General features: G+C 48.1%; 1 protein-coding gene across 2 annotated transcripts in view; it reads left to right on the top strand.

The window, feature by feature from the left end:
- The window catches only part of TNR (tenascin R), a 94,524-nt gene that overhangs the window by 17,726 nt on the left and 59,626 nt on the right, over window positions 1–17,172 (top strand). For both annotated transcript variants that reach the window (XM_055583648.1, XM_055583649.1), the window contains 2 exons: window positions 4,259–4,528; window positions 10,700–10,885. In XM_055583648.1, coding sequence (XP_055439623.1) covers window positions 4,259–4,528; window positions 10,700–10,885 — 456 coding nt within the window. The remainder of the gene's footprint in view (window positions 1–4,258; window positions 4,529–10,699; window positions 10,886–17,172) is intronic.

Genomic DNA, 17,172 nt, shown 5'->3' with positions numbered 1-17,172 from the left:
AAAGGCTTTAAAACCACTGTACTAATCCAAATATGTTTTAGAAGAAACTATAGCCATAAAACTAAACGTGCTCTGTAGGACTCTTTCCAGTGGCCAGAGTTTTCCCCCAGTTTTGCTTCACAAGGTTATGCTGGACCCTGAAGAGTTGGTTAGGTAATTATTCATTCTCCTCTTCTGATTTGGAATGTTTCAGGTCCCTAAATCATTTCTGAGATTTGATACCAAGAAAGGATTAGCAGAAAACAAAAAGCTAGAAGAAGATGGTACATAAGAGCGCAGAGAAGAACATTACAGACGTAGGATGCTTTTCTTCCAAAACACTGACACACTTAGAAAAGACAGACTCTGCTTTAGGCTTCTACTTACACCACATTTTGACAAAATTGGCAGTCTTTTTTTTTTAATTTGGAATTTTCTTAAGATTAAAATGAAAAGCTCCTGATCTTGTCATCTGTGGTAAAGCCAGGCCAATTTTTTTTTTTTTCAATTAGGAAAAAAATGTCCTAGTTCATATTTTGAGATTGTGTACAGAATCACAAAGAAATGGAAAGAAAAATATTTATTCCAGTTTACCTTTTGAGGAGGATGTGTGTTTGTTTAAAAATTAGGGCCTAAATTGAAAGCAAACTGATACCTCCTTGACCGGAATCGGACACGGCTACCCAGTGGCCAACTGAAGGGCCAAATCCAAGGGTGGCTGCAGAAAAGATGATTGGCTCCCAGCCCCATCTGCTGTTTTTAAGAAACCATTGTTTAATTAATTCCTTCTGCTAAGGTCTGATCCACACCAACCCTCTCCTGCAAAGCTCTGAGTCCTTGTCGGGCACGCAAGCTGGCTTCTTCTAGTTGGGCCATTTTGGGAATTCAAATTACAAGACCTCCTGCAGCCAGAGGCCTTGGCGCTTCACAATGACACTCTAATACGAGCAAGCATTATGACTAGGATTGGGGGATTTAAAGAGCTGATGGAAAAAGCCTGACGTGGTCATTAGAGTTTTTGTGACATTTTTTTTTTTCCCAAGAAGCTCCAGTTCATTGAAATGCTTCCTTTTCTTTCTTATGACTGTTGAGAATCATCTCTTTATTTCATTTACTCAGCACCCATGTACTGAGTGTCTACTATGTTTCAAGTATTATGCTTATTCAGCTGCTCGGAGAACATCTCCCCCATCTCATTATTAAATTAAATGAAATAAAAAAGCCCAAATTATCTAAAACCATGAAATACAGCATGAAAGAAAGAAAACATCTGGATGTATTCTGTTAGATTTCATTATTACTCCAAATATGAAAACCAGAACATTTTAACTCCAAACCAGGTGGCACCAAAACCAAATGATCTGGTGATTTTTATTTTGGCTGGTGCCAGACCCCAAATCCCAAGCTGTTTAATAGAGAACAGGACTAGGCTAGACTCACAAAAAGGGTGGGGTACCCAGGGAAAGGCCCAACTCAGAAAGACTGAGAGGCTCAAAGTCAGGCTGAGACAGTCCTGAGGGGGACACCATCCTGGAGACAATCGAGACTGTGATCCGGTGCGGATTGTTTAAAAAAAACACAATCTTAGTCAAGACACTCTGGTAATAAGGAAGAAAAATGGTCATAAAGTAGCTGAAGCAAAAAAAGAGAATTTACTGGAAGGACACAGAGTATCTCATGGAACCCCAGGGCCTGAAATGCATCTGAGTCTCACAGAAGACTTGAACCAGGAAATGGAAGGTCAAGAATCAAGTTATTCTCTGTATCTTTCTAGAAGTGCCACACGGCCACTCATTTCTGCTTCTCTCTCTTCATTTGCTCCTAAAATTCTGCACCCAGTTCTAGTGTGTGTGTGTTTGGGGGAGGGATCTCCCACACCAAGCAATTCTCTGTTTCCCAGCTACGTATCCTACCATTCAACTCAGTTCTGACACCATCTACCATCTGAGAGCATCAGGCTCCACAGGTTGAAGGCTCCTTTAAGACCATCCTCCACTTCAGAGGCCAAAACAAACCCAGGTGTTGTCACCTGTCCTTCTGACTGACCGGCTACAGATTACAGGTTCTACGACTCCCTCTCTGGGTTTCATCAATTTGCTAGAGCAGCTCACTGAACTCGGGAAACCCATGTTCTCACCAAATTACTGGTTTATCACAAAGGATATTTAAGGACACAAATCAACAGCCATATGAAGAGATACACAGGAGAGGTCCTGAACAAAGGAGCCTCTGCCCCCATGGAACTGGGGTCCTGTCATAGCGGCACATGGAAGCATTCTGGTTCCCTAAACTGGGAACTCTCCGAACCCAATCCTTTTGGGGTTTTATGGAAGTTTCATTACTTGAGCACGAGAGATGGACTGATCAGATGTCAGGAGTGAGACTGAAAGTTCGAACCCTCTAATCACCTAGTTGGGTCCCTTGACAACAGGCTTCCAAACTCGATTCATTAACATAACAAGAGACAGACAACTTTTTTACAGAGAGGAAAAGCAAATCGGTGTTTTGTTTTTTTTTTTAAATGGGGAAAGCTTGATCATGTTTCTTTCTTTTTTTTTTTTAATTGGAGGATAATTGCTTTATAATGTAGTGCCGGTTTCTGCCATACAAAAATGGGAATCAGTCCTAACTATGTATATATCCCTCTTGCACTTCCCTCCTAGCTCCTCTAAGTCATCACAGAGCACCAGCCTGGGCTCCCTGTGTGATACAGCAGCTTCCCAGTGGCTATCTGTTTTACACATGGTAGTGTATATATGTCAATGCTAGCCTCTCAATTTGTCCCACCCTCTCATCCCCCACTTTGTCCACAAGTCCATTCAACAAGAGACAACTTTACCACTTTGATCACTTAGAAAATATCAAGAGTTTTAGGAGCTCTGTGCCAAGAAGGGAAGACCAAATAGGTATTTACTATAAATCACATTTTCCCCTTTGCCCTCTTCCCTCCCCCTTCCTCTCTGTCTCTCCCTCCCTCCTTTTCCCCTTTATCTCTCTCTCTCTTTCCCTCTCTCTCCCTCTCTGCTCCATCCAGATCAGATGTTTTCTATTTATGTGTGAGGATGGTAGAGAATGCCCACACTAGTCCTGGCTCACCAACTAACCAGAGAGCCAGAGCCTGTGGTTCCAGTTCCTAATCCTTGAAGAACATTAATATTAACATTAATCAGCCCCAGCTAGAAGGGTGTCATCCGTAATAAATAAAAACATGGAAGCCGAGTCAGCTCTTTCTAGAAGATAATGAGTAATTAAAAGAGGGCATGTTAGCCATGTAGACATGCCATGAGGAATTGAGAACATCATTTTCTACTCTACTCACTAAGGCCTTTCTAGTTCCCTTCTACATTCTCTCACCTTGCCCCACCTCCACCATCATTTAATTCAATATGATCAGGACCCTAAGTGGCTATCAGAACCATGGATGGTGGGCCCCCTAGGAAATCAACCAGTTTTTTCCAGATAAGGCCATCGCACAGTGGTTTCCCCTGGCTGCTCGTGGCTGCTCGGTGCCGGGGCCAGGACTCGTGAGGGACATGTGCTGAATATCTGGAAGCCCGGAAGGACTGGGTGTGATGCAATGCCCTCTGGCTCAGGAATATGCAAGAATCAGTGGGGAAAAAATAGCCCACAAGAGGCTGTTCCAAGATTGATATCTTTTTTGTTGTTTTTTTTTTTTTCAACAGAACAGCAAGTTTCCCCAGAAGGCATATTTCATGTACACATATACAAATGTCTGTTGGGTTTTTGAGCATCTTAGCAACTGGTTGACTGAGCTGTTGGTATGGCTGAGCAGGGACATCTTTTGGATATTCATGATGCCCTCACTGGCAACCAAGTTGGAAGTCTCAGATGTTTAGACAGGATGCTAATTCATAGATCTTTCCTTGGGGCTCAGAGAAGGTGAAGGCTGGACAGCTGGGCACACACAAGAAGCACGGTTCTCTGTCCTTTGTCTCATAAGCTCCTGACAGAGCAGGGCTGGCCCTCTCAAGCCATTAACTGCCCGTTCTCCACCCAAACTGGGAAGTGCCAGCCCTGAAAAAAATCACAGCCTCGGGGGACCTGAGATCCAGTGTCCATTCACCCATTGCCAAACCATGTGTCCTCAGGAAAGAGAGTCCATCTCACTGTCTCATTATCCCCATCTGTAAAATGGGATAACAATACCCATCCTCTAACAGACCAGGCTAATGTAAGGAGGAAAGGAAAGGAAAGTGCTTACTAAAGTCCAAGGCTCACTTCTCAAACTTTATTTTTCTATCGGCTCTTCTTCATTTAGTCATTGATGGGCCCACGCATATCCTAGTTCGAGATGTCTCCGACACCGTGGCCTTCGTGGAGTGGACCCCACCTCGAGCCAAAGTCGATTTCATTCTCTTGAAGTACGGCCTGGTGGGTGGGGAAGGTGGGAAGACCACCTTCCGGCTGCAGCCTCCCCTGAGCCAGTACTCGGTACAGGCCCTGCGGCCAGGCTCCCTGTACGAGGTGTGGGTCAGCGCGGTCCGCGGAACCAACGAGAGCGAGGCCACTGCCACCCAGTTCACAACAGGTGAGGCTGCGAGCGGGGGGCAGGCCTGGGGAGGGGAGAGGTCGCGGCGCCAGCGGGTATCGTCGGGGCAGGGGCCATCCAGGGCGAGAGATGGTGTGTGCGCCTGCATCCACAAATATCACATGCAATGCCAGAGGGAAGCAAAAGGTTTCCGGGGGACCCGGTGAGGTTGCATCACAGGATGGAGGAGCGCCGGCCACCTGTGGAGGGGAGAGCTGGGTTCCTATCTTGCTTCTGCTGCCAGCCAGGTCTGTGACCTGACACAACTCTTCCCCTCGGGTCTCACATCTCTCCTTTATAAAATGAAACGTTTGTCCTGAAGTCACTGACACATCCCCATTGCTAACCCAAAGGGCAATTTTGTGAGAGTTCAGTGACCCTTCCTGGCGACACTTGATTGCTATTTGCTGGAAACAGTGGTAACGATTCCATAGAGCCACAGTGACCACACCAGCGCCATGGCGCACCTTGGAGTTGGGCAAAGCCCATCCGTGTCGAAGCAGGCCTTCTGCCTGAGAATGTTCTGCTCATTCTTGTGAGCACTTGCAAGAAGGCAAACATAGACCTGGCTCCCACAGAGGGCAGGCTGAATGAAGCCCATGTCAATGCCTCCTCCCCACCTGGGATGACCGGCCACCCGCTTCCCAAGGCTGTCAGGACTTTTAAAGAGCCTTGGGAAAAGCCAGACCTCATGACCTGCTCCCTGGCTCTCTTAGAGCCCATCCGGCCAGCCAACTAGTGGACAAGTAGGTCAGTCATAGCAGATGCAGGCTCGCCAGTGCTCTTCCTGGGTCAGCGGGGGCTGAGATCCAAGAGTGAGTCTCCATTTAATCCAGACTCTGTGTCTCAGCCTATCTACCCTCTGGAGGTCACAGGTCAAGGAATGTCTCTGCCAGCTCCCAAGGTGGCACAGAGATCAAAGGGAACTGCAGGCATCTGTAAGATCTAAGAACCAGCATCTTCCATCAGAATGAAGTAGGAGAATCACTAATCAAAGCATCCCACATTAAGTGGTGGCCTACGAGCCTGTTACAGGATGGGGCAAGTCAGCCAAGGGGCTTCAGGGAGGCTCCATGACCCTCTGCTTGTGTTTAAAATCAGCTGATAAATACAGCAAAGAGTAAGACAGATGGAGGCCAAAATATCCCCTAGATTAGAACAAGTAGTTTAGTGTTAGAGTCGAATGGGCTTGCCAACTGATGGCCCCTGTGAGTCTGGGCAAGACCCCCATGTCGTAGAAGTTGGGGGCTACTGAGGTTAGGGCTTATAGCACAGAGGAACAAGCAGAGGCTGATCCCCATGGGCAGAGGGCTCCCTTGAGATGGGAACCAGAACGGTCGTGCCCAGTCTCACTACAAAACTCACCATTGAGGCGAGTCCACCTTCCCCATGGAAGAAAAAGGCTGAGAATCTTGTAACAGCTTTCCCTCCACCCCAAAGGAAACATTGGGTTAGGGAGAAGATTTCCCTATTGAAGAGACCAAGTGTGAACGCTGAGGAAACGGAGAAGACAGTTGATTCTGAAAGAGACCCTCTCAGGCTTTCTCTCCTGCCCCTGTGCTGGACTCCACCCCAGCCAGGGGTCCCTGGTCTGATTTTCTACTGAACACATGTTGGGTTCCCCGGTGACTGTGTATCTTTAGAACAAAGGAACTACATTCTGCCCATTTCTCTTGCCTTCTTTTTCCTCACTCAGTCAAAGCTGCCAGGAGTCTCACACAAGGTCCCTTCCTGGTGAATTCAAGGTCAGTCCTACCCACCCCCAACCTTAGCACCCACAGCAAGGCCTGCTCAGGTGGTGGGACCTCCTGAGAGCCACAAGGCCTGCATTCTTTTTCAATTTCAAGATAGTTTTGTGTGAAAAGTGGTTTCTTTGTGGCTGTGCTCAGATAAGCAGTTTGAAGAGGCTGAAAAGGAGACGAGAGCTTTCAGGCGGAAGCACGAAAAGGGAATTCTTGATGTTTAGGTTGACGAGATGGAAGCAGGACTGGCTGGTGGCCCAGGAAAATTTCAATCAAGACAATTGCATTCTGCCTCCTAGAAGCCCCCACTCCCCACCATGAGTTTCCGTTCTTGGCGTGATTCTCTGTTTCTGGTTGCTTGGTGCATGGGCAGCTGTTAGGGGCCTGCTTTCTGCACGCAGCAGCAGCCTGTACCTGCAACCTGCCCTGCTCTGCTCGAGGGGGTGGGGGGTGAGGGGGCCATGGGGGCGGGGAGCTGTGGACAGACTTGCTCACCAGCTCTCAAGGCCCGGAGTTGACAGGTGCTGTGCTGAATGATGAGAAGGTGCCTGGACCCTCACAGCAGGGCCCTCAGTCATTTTAGAACTCCGCTTAAATTCAAATTAGCCAAAGTGCTTTTCCAGGTGATGGCTTCGACACTAGGAGCGCGCTAATTGCACAGGCAATTAAAACAGAGATTTGCTTCCCGAGTGGTGAGCAGGGTATCTGCCTGGGTCTTATTGCCGCTCGGAAAAAGGAGGGCATTGATGGAAGCCCACCAAAGCCAGTGGTTAGAGAGAAAGGGTCCAGGAAGACCTAGAGGCCAGTCTCATGAACTTCCCCACTCTCTGTAGTAACTCTGGTTGCAGTTGCCCTTGTAGGGGAATTCCTAGGACTCTCCTGGTGAATTTTTTTTTTTTTGATGTGAACCATTTTAAAATTTTTATTGAATTCCCAGATGGCTCAGCAGATAAAGGATCTGCCTGCAACACAAGAGACACAGATTTGATCCCTGGGTCGGGAAGATCCTCTGGAGAAGGAAATAGCAACCCACTCCAGTATTCTTGCCTGGGAAACCCCGTGGACAGAGGAGGCTGGCAGGCTACAGCCCAAAGGGTCTCAAAGAGTCAGACATGACTAAGTGAGAAGGCGCATTACAATATTGCTTCTGTTTTATGTTTTGGTGTTTTGGCCACAAGACATGTACTTAGCTTCCAGATCAGGGATTGAACCCTGTATTGGAAGGGGAAGTCTTAACCCCTGGACCACCAGGGAAGCTCCTCTTCTGGCGGATTCTCCCTCACAGCCCTCAGAAGGGAGCCAACACCTTGATCTCAGACTTCCAGTTTGTGAGACAATATGTTTCTGTTGTGTAAGCCCAACCAGTCTGTGGCCCTTGGCTGCAGCAGTCCTGGAAACTCATTCAAAGGCCCCACAACAGTTGGAGCTCCCACCTGCTGGGCAGGGAGTATGCTCTGGGATTCCCCAGGAAATGCCTCCGCAAGTTCAACCCTGATGGTGCTTGTCAGTCAGCCAGGACCAGCTGCCCTCAGTCAAAGCTGTTGTTCTTCCTGCACCCCCTCGCCCTGAGCATCCTCACAGTCCCCAGCCAGAATATCTAACAAGACTTTCTCGATGGTTTTGAAGGAGCAGACAAGACAGAGAATGGACAGTATTTGTTTCACCTGTGTTTAAAGAACACCTAGAGATGCCAAGCACTGTCCTAGGCAGTAAGGCTGCAGATTAAACAAGATAGACAAGATCCCAGTTCATGTGAGTTGTATTCCAGTGAGGGGAACTGGACAAGGAAAAAAGAAAGGAACATATGACTATATGGGACCGTCTCAATTACGAGGACCATGCTAAAAAATGAAATTAATGATACAGAGGGAGTAGTCAGAAAGGTCTCTCTGAGGGGCTGAGGTTTGAATCAAGACCTAAGTGACCTCATGGGGGCTTCCCAGGTGGCTCGGTGGTAAAGAATCTGCCTGACAGACTCGGCTTCAATCCCCTGGAGGAAGAAATGGCAACCCACTCCGGTATTCTTGCCTGGGAAATCCCATAGACAGAGGAGTCTGGTGGGTTACAGTCCATGGGGTTGCCAAAGAGTCAGACACGACTTAGTGACTAAACACCAACAGCAAAGTGACCTCAGCCATGTGAGGGTCTGGGAAGAGCATTCTCGGCAAAAGAAGCAGTCAGTGCAGAGCCCAGAAGTGAGAATAAGCTTGAATGAGTCAGGAGTAGGAAAAAGGCAGTGCAGCTGGAGCACAATGAATAAGGGAAGAATGCTCCCAGGTGCCACCTGAGAAGCAGGCAGGGCCAGACCATGCCGAGCCCTGTGGGCCACCTTGAAGTTCAGTTCAGTCACTCAGTCGTGTCCAGCTTTTTGCAACCCCGTGGACTGCAGCATGCCAGGCTTCCCTGTCCATCACCAGCTAATGATGGGCTACCATTAGGAGCTTGTAATAGGAAGCAATGGAAAATTTTCAGGCAAAGTGCTTGATCTAATTTATGTTTCAAGTTGAGAGTCCACAGTCCCAGCCCCTCCCCAGGGCCTCCATTGGGCATCTGATTTTGCCTTGCCCCTGGCTTGCTGGTGTGTTGCAGAGACCAGCCCAGCTCCCACTTGCCAGGGGGCCCTTCAGCTGGCCCTCCTGGAGGTCAGACTCCAAGACCTAGGGGGAGCAAATCATTTCACTCCAGCCTGGTCCTAAGACACCCACCTTATCCAGTTCTCATTCCCAGGATTGATCTCTTTGGGGATCACTGACATTGGAAATGTCCAGTCCCTTCAGAAGAAACACTGCTGCCTGTCCACAGGGCATAGACCCTAAAGCCCCAAAATGCAGAAAAGAAAACCATAGTTTACCATTTCCAAAAAAACTACAGTCTACTATTTCCAAGGTCTTTAGTTGTGAAGAGCAGTAGGTAAATAGGAGACTCAACCTGGACCCTAAGTGATTTTTTTTTTTTGCTCCAGTTCTATTCAGAACACACCCCCAAGCCCCACCCAGTTGTTTGCCAGCCTCTCTTCCCCCACACCCCTTCCCATTGCCAGAAAGATTGAGGGATGTGAGATTTAGGGACCTGCAGTCCAGAGCATTCCTCCCACATGCCCCTCTACTCAAGCTTCTCTCACCATACAATTGCTGGAGAAATTACACACACAGCTCGTGCAGAATGCACGGTTTCCCGCATGCTAAACCCACACTGAGTAAGGAAACATTTCTCAGAAAAATAAGCTGCAGAGGCATAAATCTGCTAAGAGATTCACCCAATTTACATCCCTAAACAGAACACTTCTCACTCTGCAGCAGCTGCGCTCAGACTGATTCACAACATCCCATCTTCCGAAAGAACAATCGGTGGAGACTTGCCTGGCATTTACAAAGTAAAACAGTCCACTTGAGGTTTTCCCAGAACAAATGGCTGGTCCACTCCAAAGTTAAATTCAAGTCTCAAAGTCAAGACCTATTTAGAACTTTTTAAGTGGCAGTTTGTCAAGACAGCACCTTTTTACCCTGTAAGTTGTTTTATGTTGTTTCTGCCCAAATAAGCCTGCCAGAATGACCAGTCCTGGGAGAGAGAACCAGCCCCCCACAGTTGAGGGAGAGACCCCAGTGCCAGAGGTCTTTTCATTACTGTGGAGTTCTTGGGACTCCAGGGAGCAGGCATGGGGGTGCCAGGTTGTTAGAACTCAGGGAGAATTGTGGAAACACCAGTAAGTCAACCCAGGGTTTAGACACCTAATTTTGTACCAGTCCCCAAACTGTATACTTCCACATGCATTGTCTCATCTTTACAACTAGAAAAGCAGTATTGTTAGCCCATCTTACAGATGTGACCATCAAGGCCCAGCCAGATGAAGACTTGCCTATGGTCCCATTACATTTAGAATTAGAAGTGGGGATCAAACTGAGACCTGACTCCAGAGCTGACTGAATTCTACTATATCACATCCCCTCTCTCTGTACAAACCTTTCAGCATGTCTATGCAAGTAAATCCAAGGGAAGACATCTTATACTTCAAAATCTTGCAACCAATCCTCTGTTTTGCTGCTTGGTGATCAAATTTGAAATTACACTCTTTCATCTCAATTGAGTGCCATCTCTGATTGCCTCCTTCCGGGAATTCCCTTAGTCTTAGGCTTAAGATACTAACTAGTTCATTTTTCAATTTCTAGAACGCCACTAGAACTCCTGAATGGGAATGGGGAATGTGTAAAGTGTTTTGATGTCTAACTACCAAATAAAACTCTCCAGCCTGCCCATGGAATCTGTCATGGCCAACCTGGCAGACCAAAAGCTAAGGGGCAACCCCTGGGGTTCACTCAAACAAAAGGCAGAGGGTGAGATATGGGCTCTCACTGCAGAGCCTATTCAAGTTCAAGATGCATGGCAAGTGCACATTATCCTGTGTGATGGTGGTGATGTCTTTTTTTTTAAGAGATTGATGCCCCCAAGAACCTGCGGGTTGGTTCCCGCACAGCAACCAGCATTGAGCTTGAGTGGGACAACAGCGAAGCAGAGGTTCAGGAGTACAAGGTTGAGTACAGCAGCTTGGCGGGCGAGCAGTACCATGAGCTGCTGGTCCCCAAAAGCATCGGACCAACCAGCAGAGCCACACTCACCGGTGAGTAAGCCTTGGCTCCTGGGGGCACAGCAGTTCCTGAGCTCCTCCCAGCCCTCTCCCCAGCCCTGCAAGCCCACATCCAACCATTGCCAAATCCCTCTGATATAATCCACCAAGTACCTATGGCATGTATCTACTGTTCTCCATCACACTGCCATCCCCTGGTCTAAGCTACTATCACTTCTTGTCTCCACCACTGCAATAACCCCCCATTCTCTCCTGGCCCCTCCACTGTCCTCTTCACTCCATCGGTGATCTTTTCAAAGTACATTTCTAACTATGCCATCCTAATGTGCATCCATTTCAAGGACTCCATTGCTTTTGTGATAAACTCCAAACCCTCCCATGGCCTTGGTTTCCCTACCATCTTCTCCAGTCTCCTCCATCTCCCATATCTCCTGGTGCTCCCAGTGTTCCAGGCCCACAGGCCTACTTTTTTAGTTCCTCAAACACCCTCCTGCCCCAGGGCTTGGCACATGCCATTCCCTCTGCTTATCAGGCTCTCTCCCCGCACAACTCGCTTCACCTCATGATGGCAGCTTCCCTTCCAGTTCTCAGTTCACCTGCCACTTCTCTGGAACCCTGGCTGGTTCCCAGGTGAGGTCAGGTCATCCTGCCTGGCAGTGTCATCTTGCTGATGACCCCTCACCTCACAGCACTTCTCAAGTTATCCTTGTGTGCTTGTGGGTATGATTATCGGGTTGTTAATCTCCAGCTTAGACTGCAGCTCTGTGGAAGGGGGCTCATGTCTGGTTGTGATCACCATGATTCCCCAGCATGTAGCATAACATCTAGCACTTCCTAGGTCCTGGATAAGTGGTGAATGAATGGATAAATGCATGCATGAATGAATGAGAGCAACTGCACACAGGCTACAAGAAGCCAGTGATAAGCTGATAAATTAAGAGCCTGGTCATGCCTTCTGCACCCTGTAAAGAGTGTGAGTGAGGAGTTGTTGAAAGGTCTTAAATGGGTGATGCAATGCAGATCTGTACAGCTACAGTGGAGATCAGACAGGAGGCGGGCAAGGTCAGAGGCAGACAGTGGTCAGGAGGCTGTTTGGAGTCAGAGGGAGAGATAATGGTGGAGTGAACTAACACGATGCCCCAGGTCACTGCGATGCTTGGCTGGGGAGCATTCCATGTCCCCATGTGGATGTGGAGCCCAACTAGCGCTCTTCCTGGGCCTTAGACACATCCATCCAGGAAAACCTACCTGCTAGGCTTTGCTGAAAGGTAGATGGCTGGAAATGGGGGTACAGTTTTTAGATGGAGACTGTGCAAAACAGCCATGGACCAGAGGCTGGTGGTGTGCTGACAGAGACTTTGTTTATCCTGTGTCTTGGCTTCTCGCAAAAGCATTTGTCATCTCAGTAGACCAGGGATCCACAGCAAAGAGTGCGTAGAGTAAACAAGGGCAGGATAATCAAAGCTGTTTTCCTCCTGAACTGAAATCCCAGACCGCCTTGCCAAATGAGGTTAGTTAAAGTAAATATAATAAATGTTTTTTCCAGACAGACGCACTCCTGAAAACACAGAAAAGAGATGGAAAGATATGCTGACCAAGCAGGTTAATGGGGGTGAATTAAACATAGCAGGAACAGACCAGCTGGCATAGGGCCTTTCCAGAGAGCTGGAGACATTCACAAAAATTAAGCTAAACAAAAAAACCTGCAATGATACAAGAGGGAACTGGTTCTAGGCACAGCGTATCCCTGCCCAGAGCCGCAGGCTGCTTTGGCAATTAGCAGCTTTACAAAGATGATGGCTTGATGTTCGGATGGAGGATACGCTATAAAATCACGGGATATAGAGAAGAATTCACTCACCTCCTAGTTATTATTTCCCATTAGTGGAAAAAAAGAAGATTCTACATTGATTGGTCATCTCTTATCCCAGGGACCTTCACATAGTTTTAGCTTATTTCATCTTCACAACAACAAGACTCACGAGCGACATGAGAATGAAAATATTGCCTGCCGTATCAGTCAACTAAGGTGCCACAGCCATCAGCCATCACATTACAGCCACCCCAGTCATCATCCCCATTTTACAGATAAGGAAACTGAGGCTCAGAGAGTTTGGAAACTTGCCCGTGTCCCCAAAACTACCAAGGGAGCCATGAAAGGCAGTTGTGAAGCCTAGTCACAAGCACCCATCCATTTTCACAGCTGCTCTTACTAAAGAAGCAACAGCAAAGGAAGGGTCAAAATTTAAATGTTGCAGACTTCCAAGGAAAGGGAAGATTATTATTGAGGAGTGAACTCAGAGATGTTGTTTTTTTTTATTTGAGTTGGGCTTATGAAATAAAACTATAAATATATATTACATATAATTATCCCAGGGAGCTCACTGCTGGGAAGATTTATAAAGGCAAATAGCCTTATGTGATTTAAAAAGGGATTATAGCATGTAAGGAAATCAAGTATGTCTGTACTTGCTGAGATGCCGATTACAAGGATCACTGGCGCTCTTACTGTGGTGTCTAGGGAAAGAGAAGGAAGGACCCTGCTGGAGGCAAGGCAAAAAAAGGGAGAAGTTTGATCCCAGCTCTTAATAGTTGTGTTTTCTCCCTCACTGTCCTACCTGGATGCTAAAAAGGAGAGTTTTTCAGCTCCCAAGACTTGTTTTGGGATTTTTTTGTTGTTGTTCTTGTTCAATTTGTTTGTTTTGGGTTCCCAGCAAGTTATTTGCTTGTATATACAAAACAGGACTCTGGGCACAGTGGGAAGGACAATTCCAGGCTCATCTGAAGCAATTCCTCCCTGGCCAGAAAGCGCAGGAAGGACTAGAAACTTCAGCTCTGCCTATCCCCACCCTCCCTATCCCTTAGTCAAAAACAACTGCAACCATAACAGAAGGTACCATCTCTCCTGCCCCATTTTATTTGAATGCTCAGTCCCGTGGGACACGTTAAGAGCCGAGACTCTAAACTCTGTGTGTGTGTTAGTTGCACAGTCATATCCAACTCTTCGCAACCCCATGGACTGCAGCCCACCAGGCTCCTCTGTCCATGGGATTCTCCAGCCAAGAATATTGGAGTGGGTAGCCATTCCCTTCTCCAGTGGGCCTTCCCAACCCAGGGATTGAACCCAGGTCTCCTACATTGCAGGCAAATTCTTTCCCATCTAAGCCACCAGGGAAGTCCTAAGACTCTATATCTAGGCTCAACTATATCCTGTGTGGTTTGGAGCCATTGACGTGACCTTTCTAAGCTTCTGTTTCATCATATGTAAAAGGGGACTGTTGCCACCTGCCTCATAGCATTTGATGGGGCTTTAGTGAGATCATGAACTTAATGAATTTAAGGCCATTCTTCTAACATAGCAAAGTACTCAATACTCAGATGATGACAATGATGATGATGAATAAGGACGCAGAGGAGGAGGTCTATGAGCTAAGAGATGGCTTGGAATGACACCCTGTATAAGTACAGCACAGAGCAGATTCCCAGCTTCTCAAAGTGGGGTGTGTGGGGGGACCTGTGGCAACGGGCAGAGCCCTCTCCACCTAGATCTATAGAATCAGAGTCTGCATTTTAAAAGCTCCTTGGGGATCTGTGTGCACATTAATGGGCAAGAGGAACCAAGTTTGAGCATGGCTTCTTTTTTTTTTTTTTAGATTAACAAATTTTCATCACTGCCTTTTTATGTTTTATTAATTTTTATTGGAGTATAGTTGCTTTACAATGTTGTGTTACTTTCTACTGTACAGCAAAGTGAACCAGCTTTTTGTAAAGGAATGGATAAAGAATATGTGGTGCATATAACAATGGACTATTACTCAGCCATAAAAAGGAATACCTAGAGCATGGCTTTTGAAATCGCCCACTTAGGCTTGAGACCAACTTCACTGATATGTGTCTTTGGCAAATTGCTTCAATTTCTGTGTTTCTGCTTCCTGGCCCGAAGGACATCAGGTCTACCTCACAGGTTGTTTTGAGGATTCAATGAAATCATATTTATTTATGTATCTGAGCACTGGCACATAACAAACATTCAGTAGCCATTTAACCTTTTATCATTTTTAATCCCTACAAAGCTCAGCCGGGGTCCCTTGCAACCTGGCCTCTCCCAGGCACAAGTTCACATGCCCTTTATTCTCAGAGTTAGGTGGCTCCAGGTCCCTCAAGTTCTATGGCACCTGTACTGGATATTCTTTGCAGAAGCCCTGGTCTCTGCAGCCACCTCTTACCCCTTTACTGTGGAACACAGGCCCTTCCTGACCCCAGGGCTCAAAGTCACACAGAGAGCTCACAGCACCTCCCCACCCCACCTCCCCCATCATATAACCGCCTCCCCGCACCCCCACTTTGCAATGCAGAGGCCAGGCTGGGGCACAGAATACCAAACATTTCTTCTCCATTGGTCTCTCTAGGCGATGCCCAGGAGTATGGATTTGTTTCTCAACAACAGACTCCATGACTACAATGATTTTTCTCTCTGCTCTGGTAGCTTCTATGTCTTTAACGATGTCTTTTTTTGTAGGCTCAGCCTCTCAGCCTGGGGGGCTTCCCAGGTGGCACAAGTGATAAAGAACTCGCCTGCTAATGCGGGAGACATAAGAAATGGGGGCTCGATCCCTGGGTTGGGAAGACCCCCTGGAGGAGGGCATAGCAACCCACTCTAGTATTCTTGCCTAGAGAATCCCATGGACAGAGGAGCCTGGCAGGCTACAGTCCATGGGGTCGCAAAGAGTCAAACACACCTGAGGCTACTTAGCACTCAGGCACTCAGCCTGGACCATGTCTGCTTGGCCTGTGTTCCATACCTGGAGTCCCAATGGGGTCCCCGAGTATTATATAGGCTCACCACTCACTGACTTCCCTCTAGGTTAGAACTGGCAGCAGGTACCAGGGACTGGCACCACCACTGTTTTCTGAAAAGCAGTGACAAACCATAAACCATACAGAAAACTCCTAGTGGAGGGAGAGTGGGAGGAAGTGAGGAAGTGGGGGTGGGGAAGGAAGGAGGTCCTCATTGTTTGAATGGACTTTGTTTAAAAAAACAAAACAACAACAATAAAACCCTGCCTGAGATCGATGCAATTATATGCAAACACTGCTCTGGCCTGTGTCTGAGGGGACTCTATACCCTGCGCTCTGAAGAGCCTGTGGCTGCAGTGTTCTGTGGACAGGAGAAGGGGTGTCTTCAGCCATGAAGAGTCTTGCCTGGTCCCCCTCAGGAACAGGAGCCCACATATGAGGACCCCTGTGGTCAGGAGAAGGGCGAAAGGAGCTGGCCCGTAGGGCCAAGTGAGCCCTAGGCTGTCACCCAGCTCCGGGGACCTGGCTGTCACCTCGTCTCCATGGGGCAGCCCCTGAACACCTCTTGATGGCACCTCCTCACCAGCTGCCTCTGCATGGCAACCACCTGGATCTCCAGTCCACAAGCTGCTAATCAGAAAAATCATCCACAGGGTTAGGAAATCCAGGGGCTTAGAGATTCCTACAGACCTCATGGTGTAACACCGGACCGCAAGAAAACAAAGACCTGCAGCCAGCCACACACGACATCCACACACACTCACACATACACAAACACACCAGTACAAGGCTGATGTCTACAAGCATGCCCCAGTCAGCCCTACGAGTTGCCGCCCTCCAGGCTTCTGGTGGCTGGGGAAAGAAAAGCGAGGCCTCGACCAGAGCCCGCTTTGTTTCCTTGGGGCCCCAATGGAGGTCTCGTGGTGAGAAGGGCTCCTAGAGGTGCTTGTCCATAGGAGGACTTTCCACGGAGAAACCCGAGACCCCCTTAAAGGAGTCCAGCTGGCAAATCGGAGCCGATGGAGGCACTTGATGTTCACTTCATCCTGTCTGCACTCCGTGACATGCCAGGGCACAAGCCCCAGACCCAGTGCCAGACCTTCAACACCCTGCAGGCTCTTCTGGGGAGGAGGAGCCGGGCAATGGGCCTGGGGCCGGGGCCAGATGGTGCTCAACCTGCTTTGGGCGAAGTCACAGTGACCCCAAGTGGTCACTTTGGTAAGGCACCCTCTGAGCATGGCACCACCTCCCAGGGGCTGCAGAGACCCAAACAGAAGAAAGGACAGAAAGAGCGGAGGCTTCCACGCGGTCTTCACAGCTGGCGCCTACGGGCCTCTGCTCCCTATTTGCACTAAGGGGCTGATACGAGGGGACCAGGAGTCAAGCCAGGTGGGAATTTTTCTGTTTCTGCTTTGACTTCTTCAGCAGGGAATGCTTGTTTACAATAAAGACCCACAGGTGGGATGTTCCTGTAGGACAGAGGGTGATGACCCATGTTCCTCATTAATCCCACTGGCAACAAA

Source organism: Bubalus kerabau, chromosome 5, assembly GCF_029407905.1.
Source record: "Bubalus kerabau isolate K-KA32 ecotype Philippines breed swamp buffalo chromosome 5, PCC_UOA_SB_1v2, whole genome shotgun sequence".
Lineage (NCBI taxonomy): Eukaryota > Metazoa > Chordata > Mammalia > Artiodactyla > Bovidae > Bubalus > Bubalus kerabau.
The sequence above is the reverse complement of the archived record's forward strand: the minus strand, read 5'-3'. Positions and strand labels throughout refer to the sequence as shown.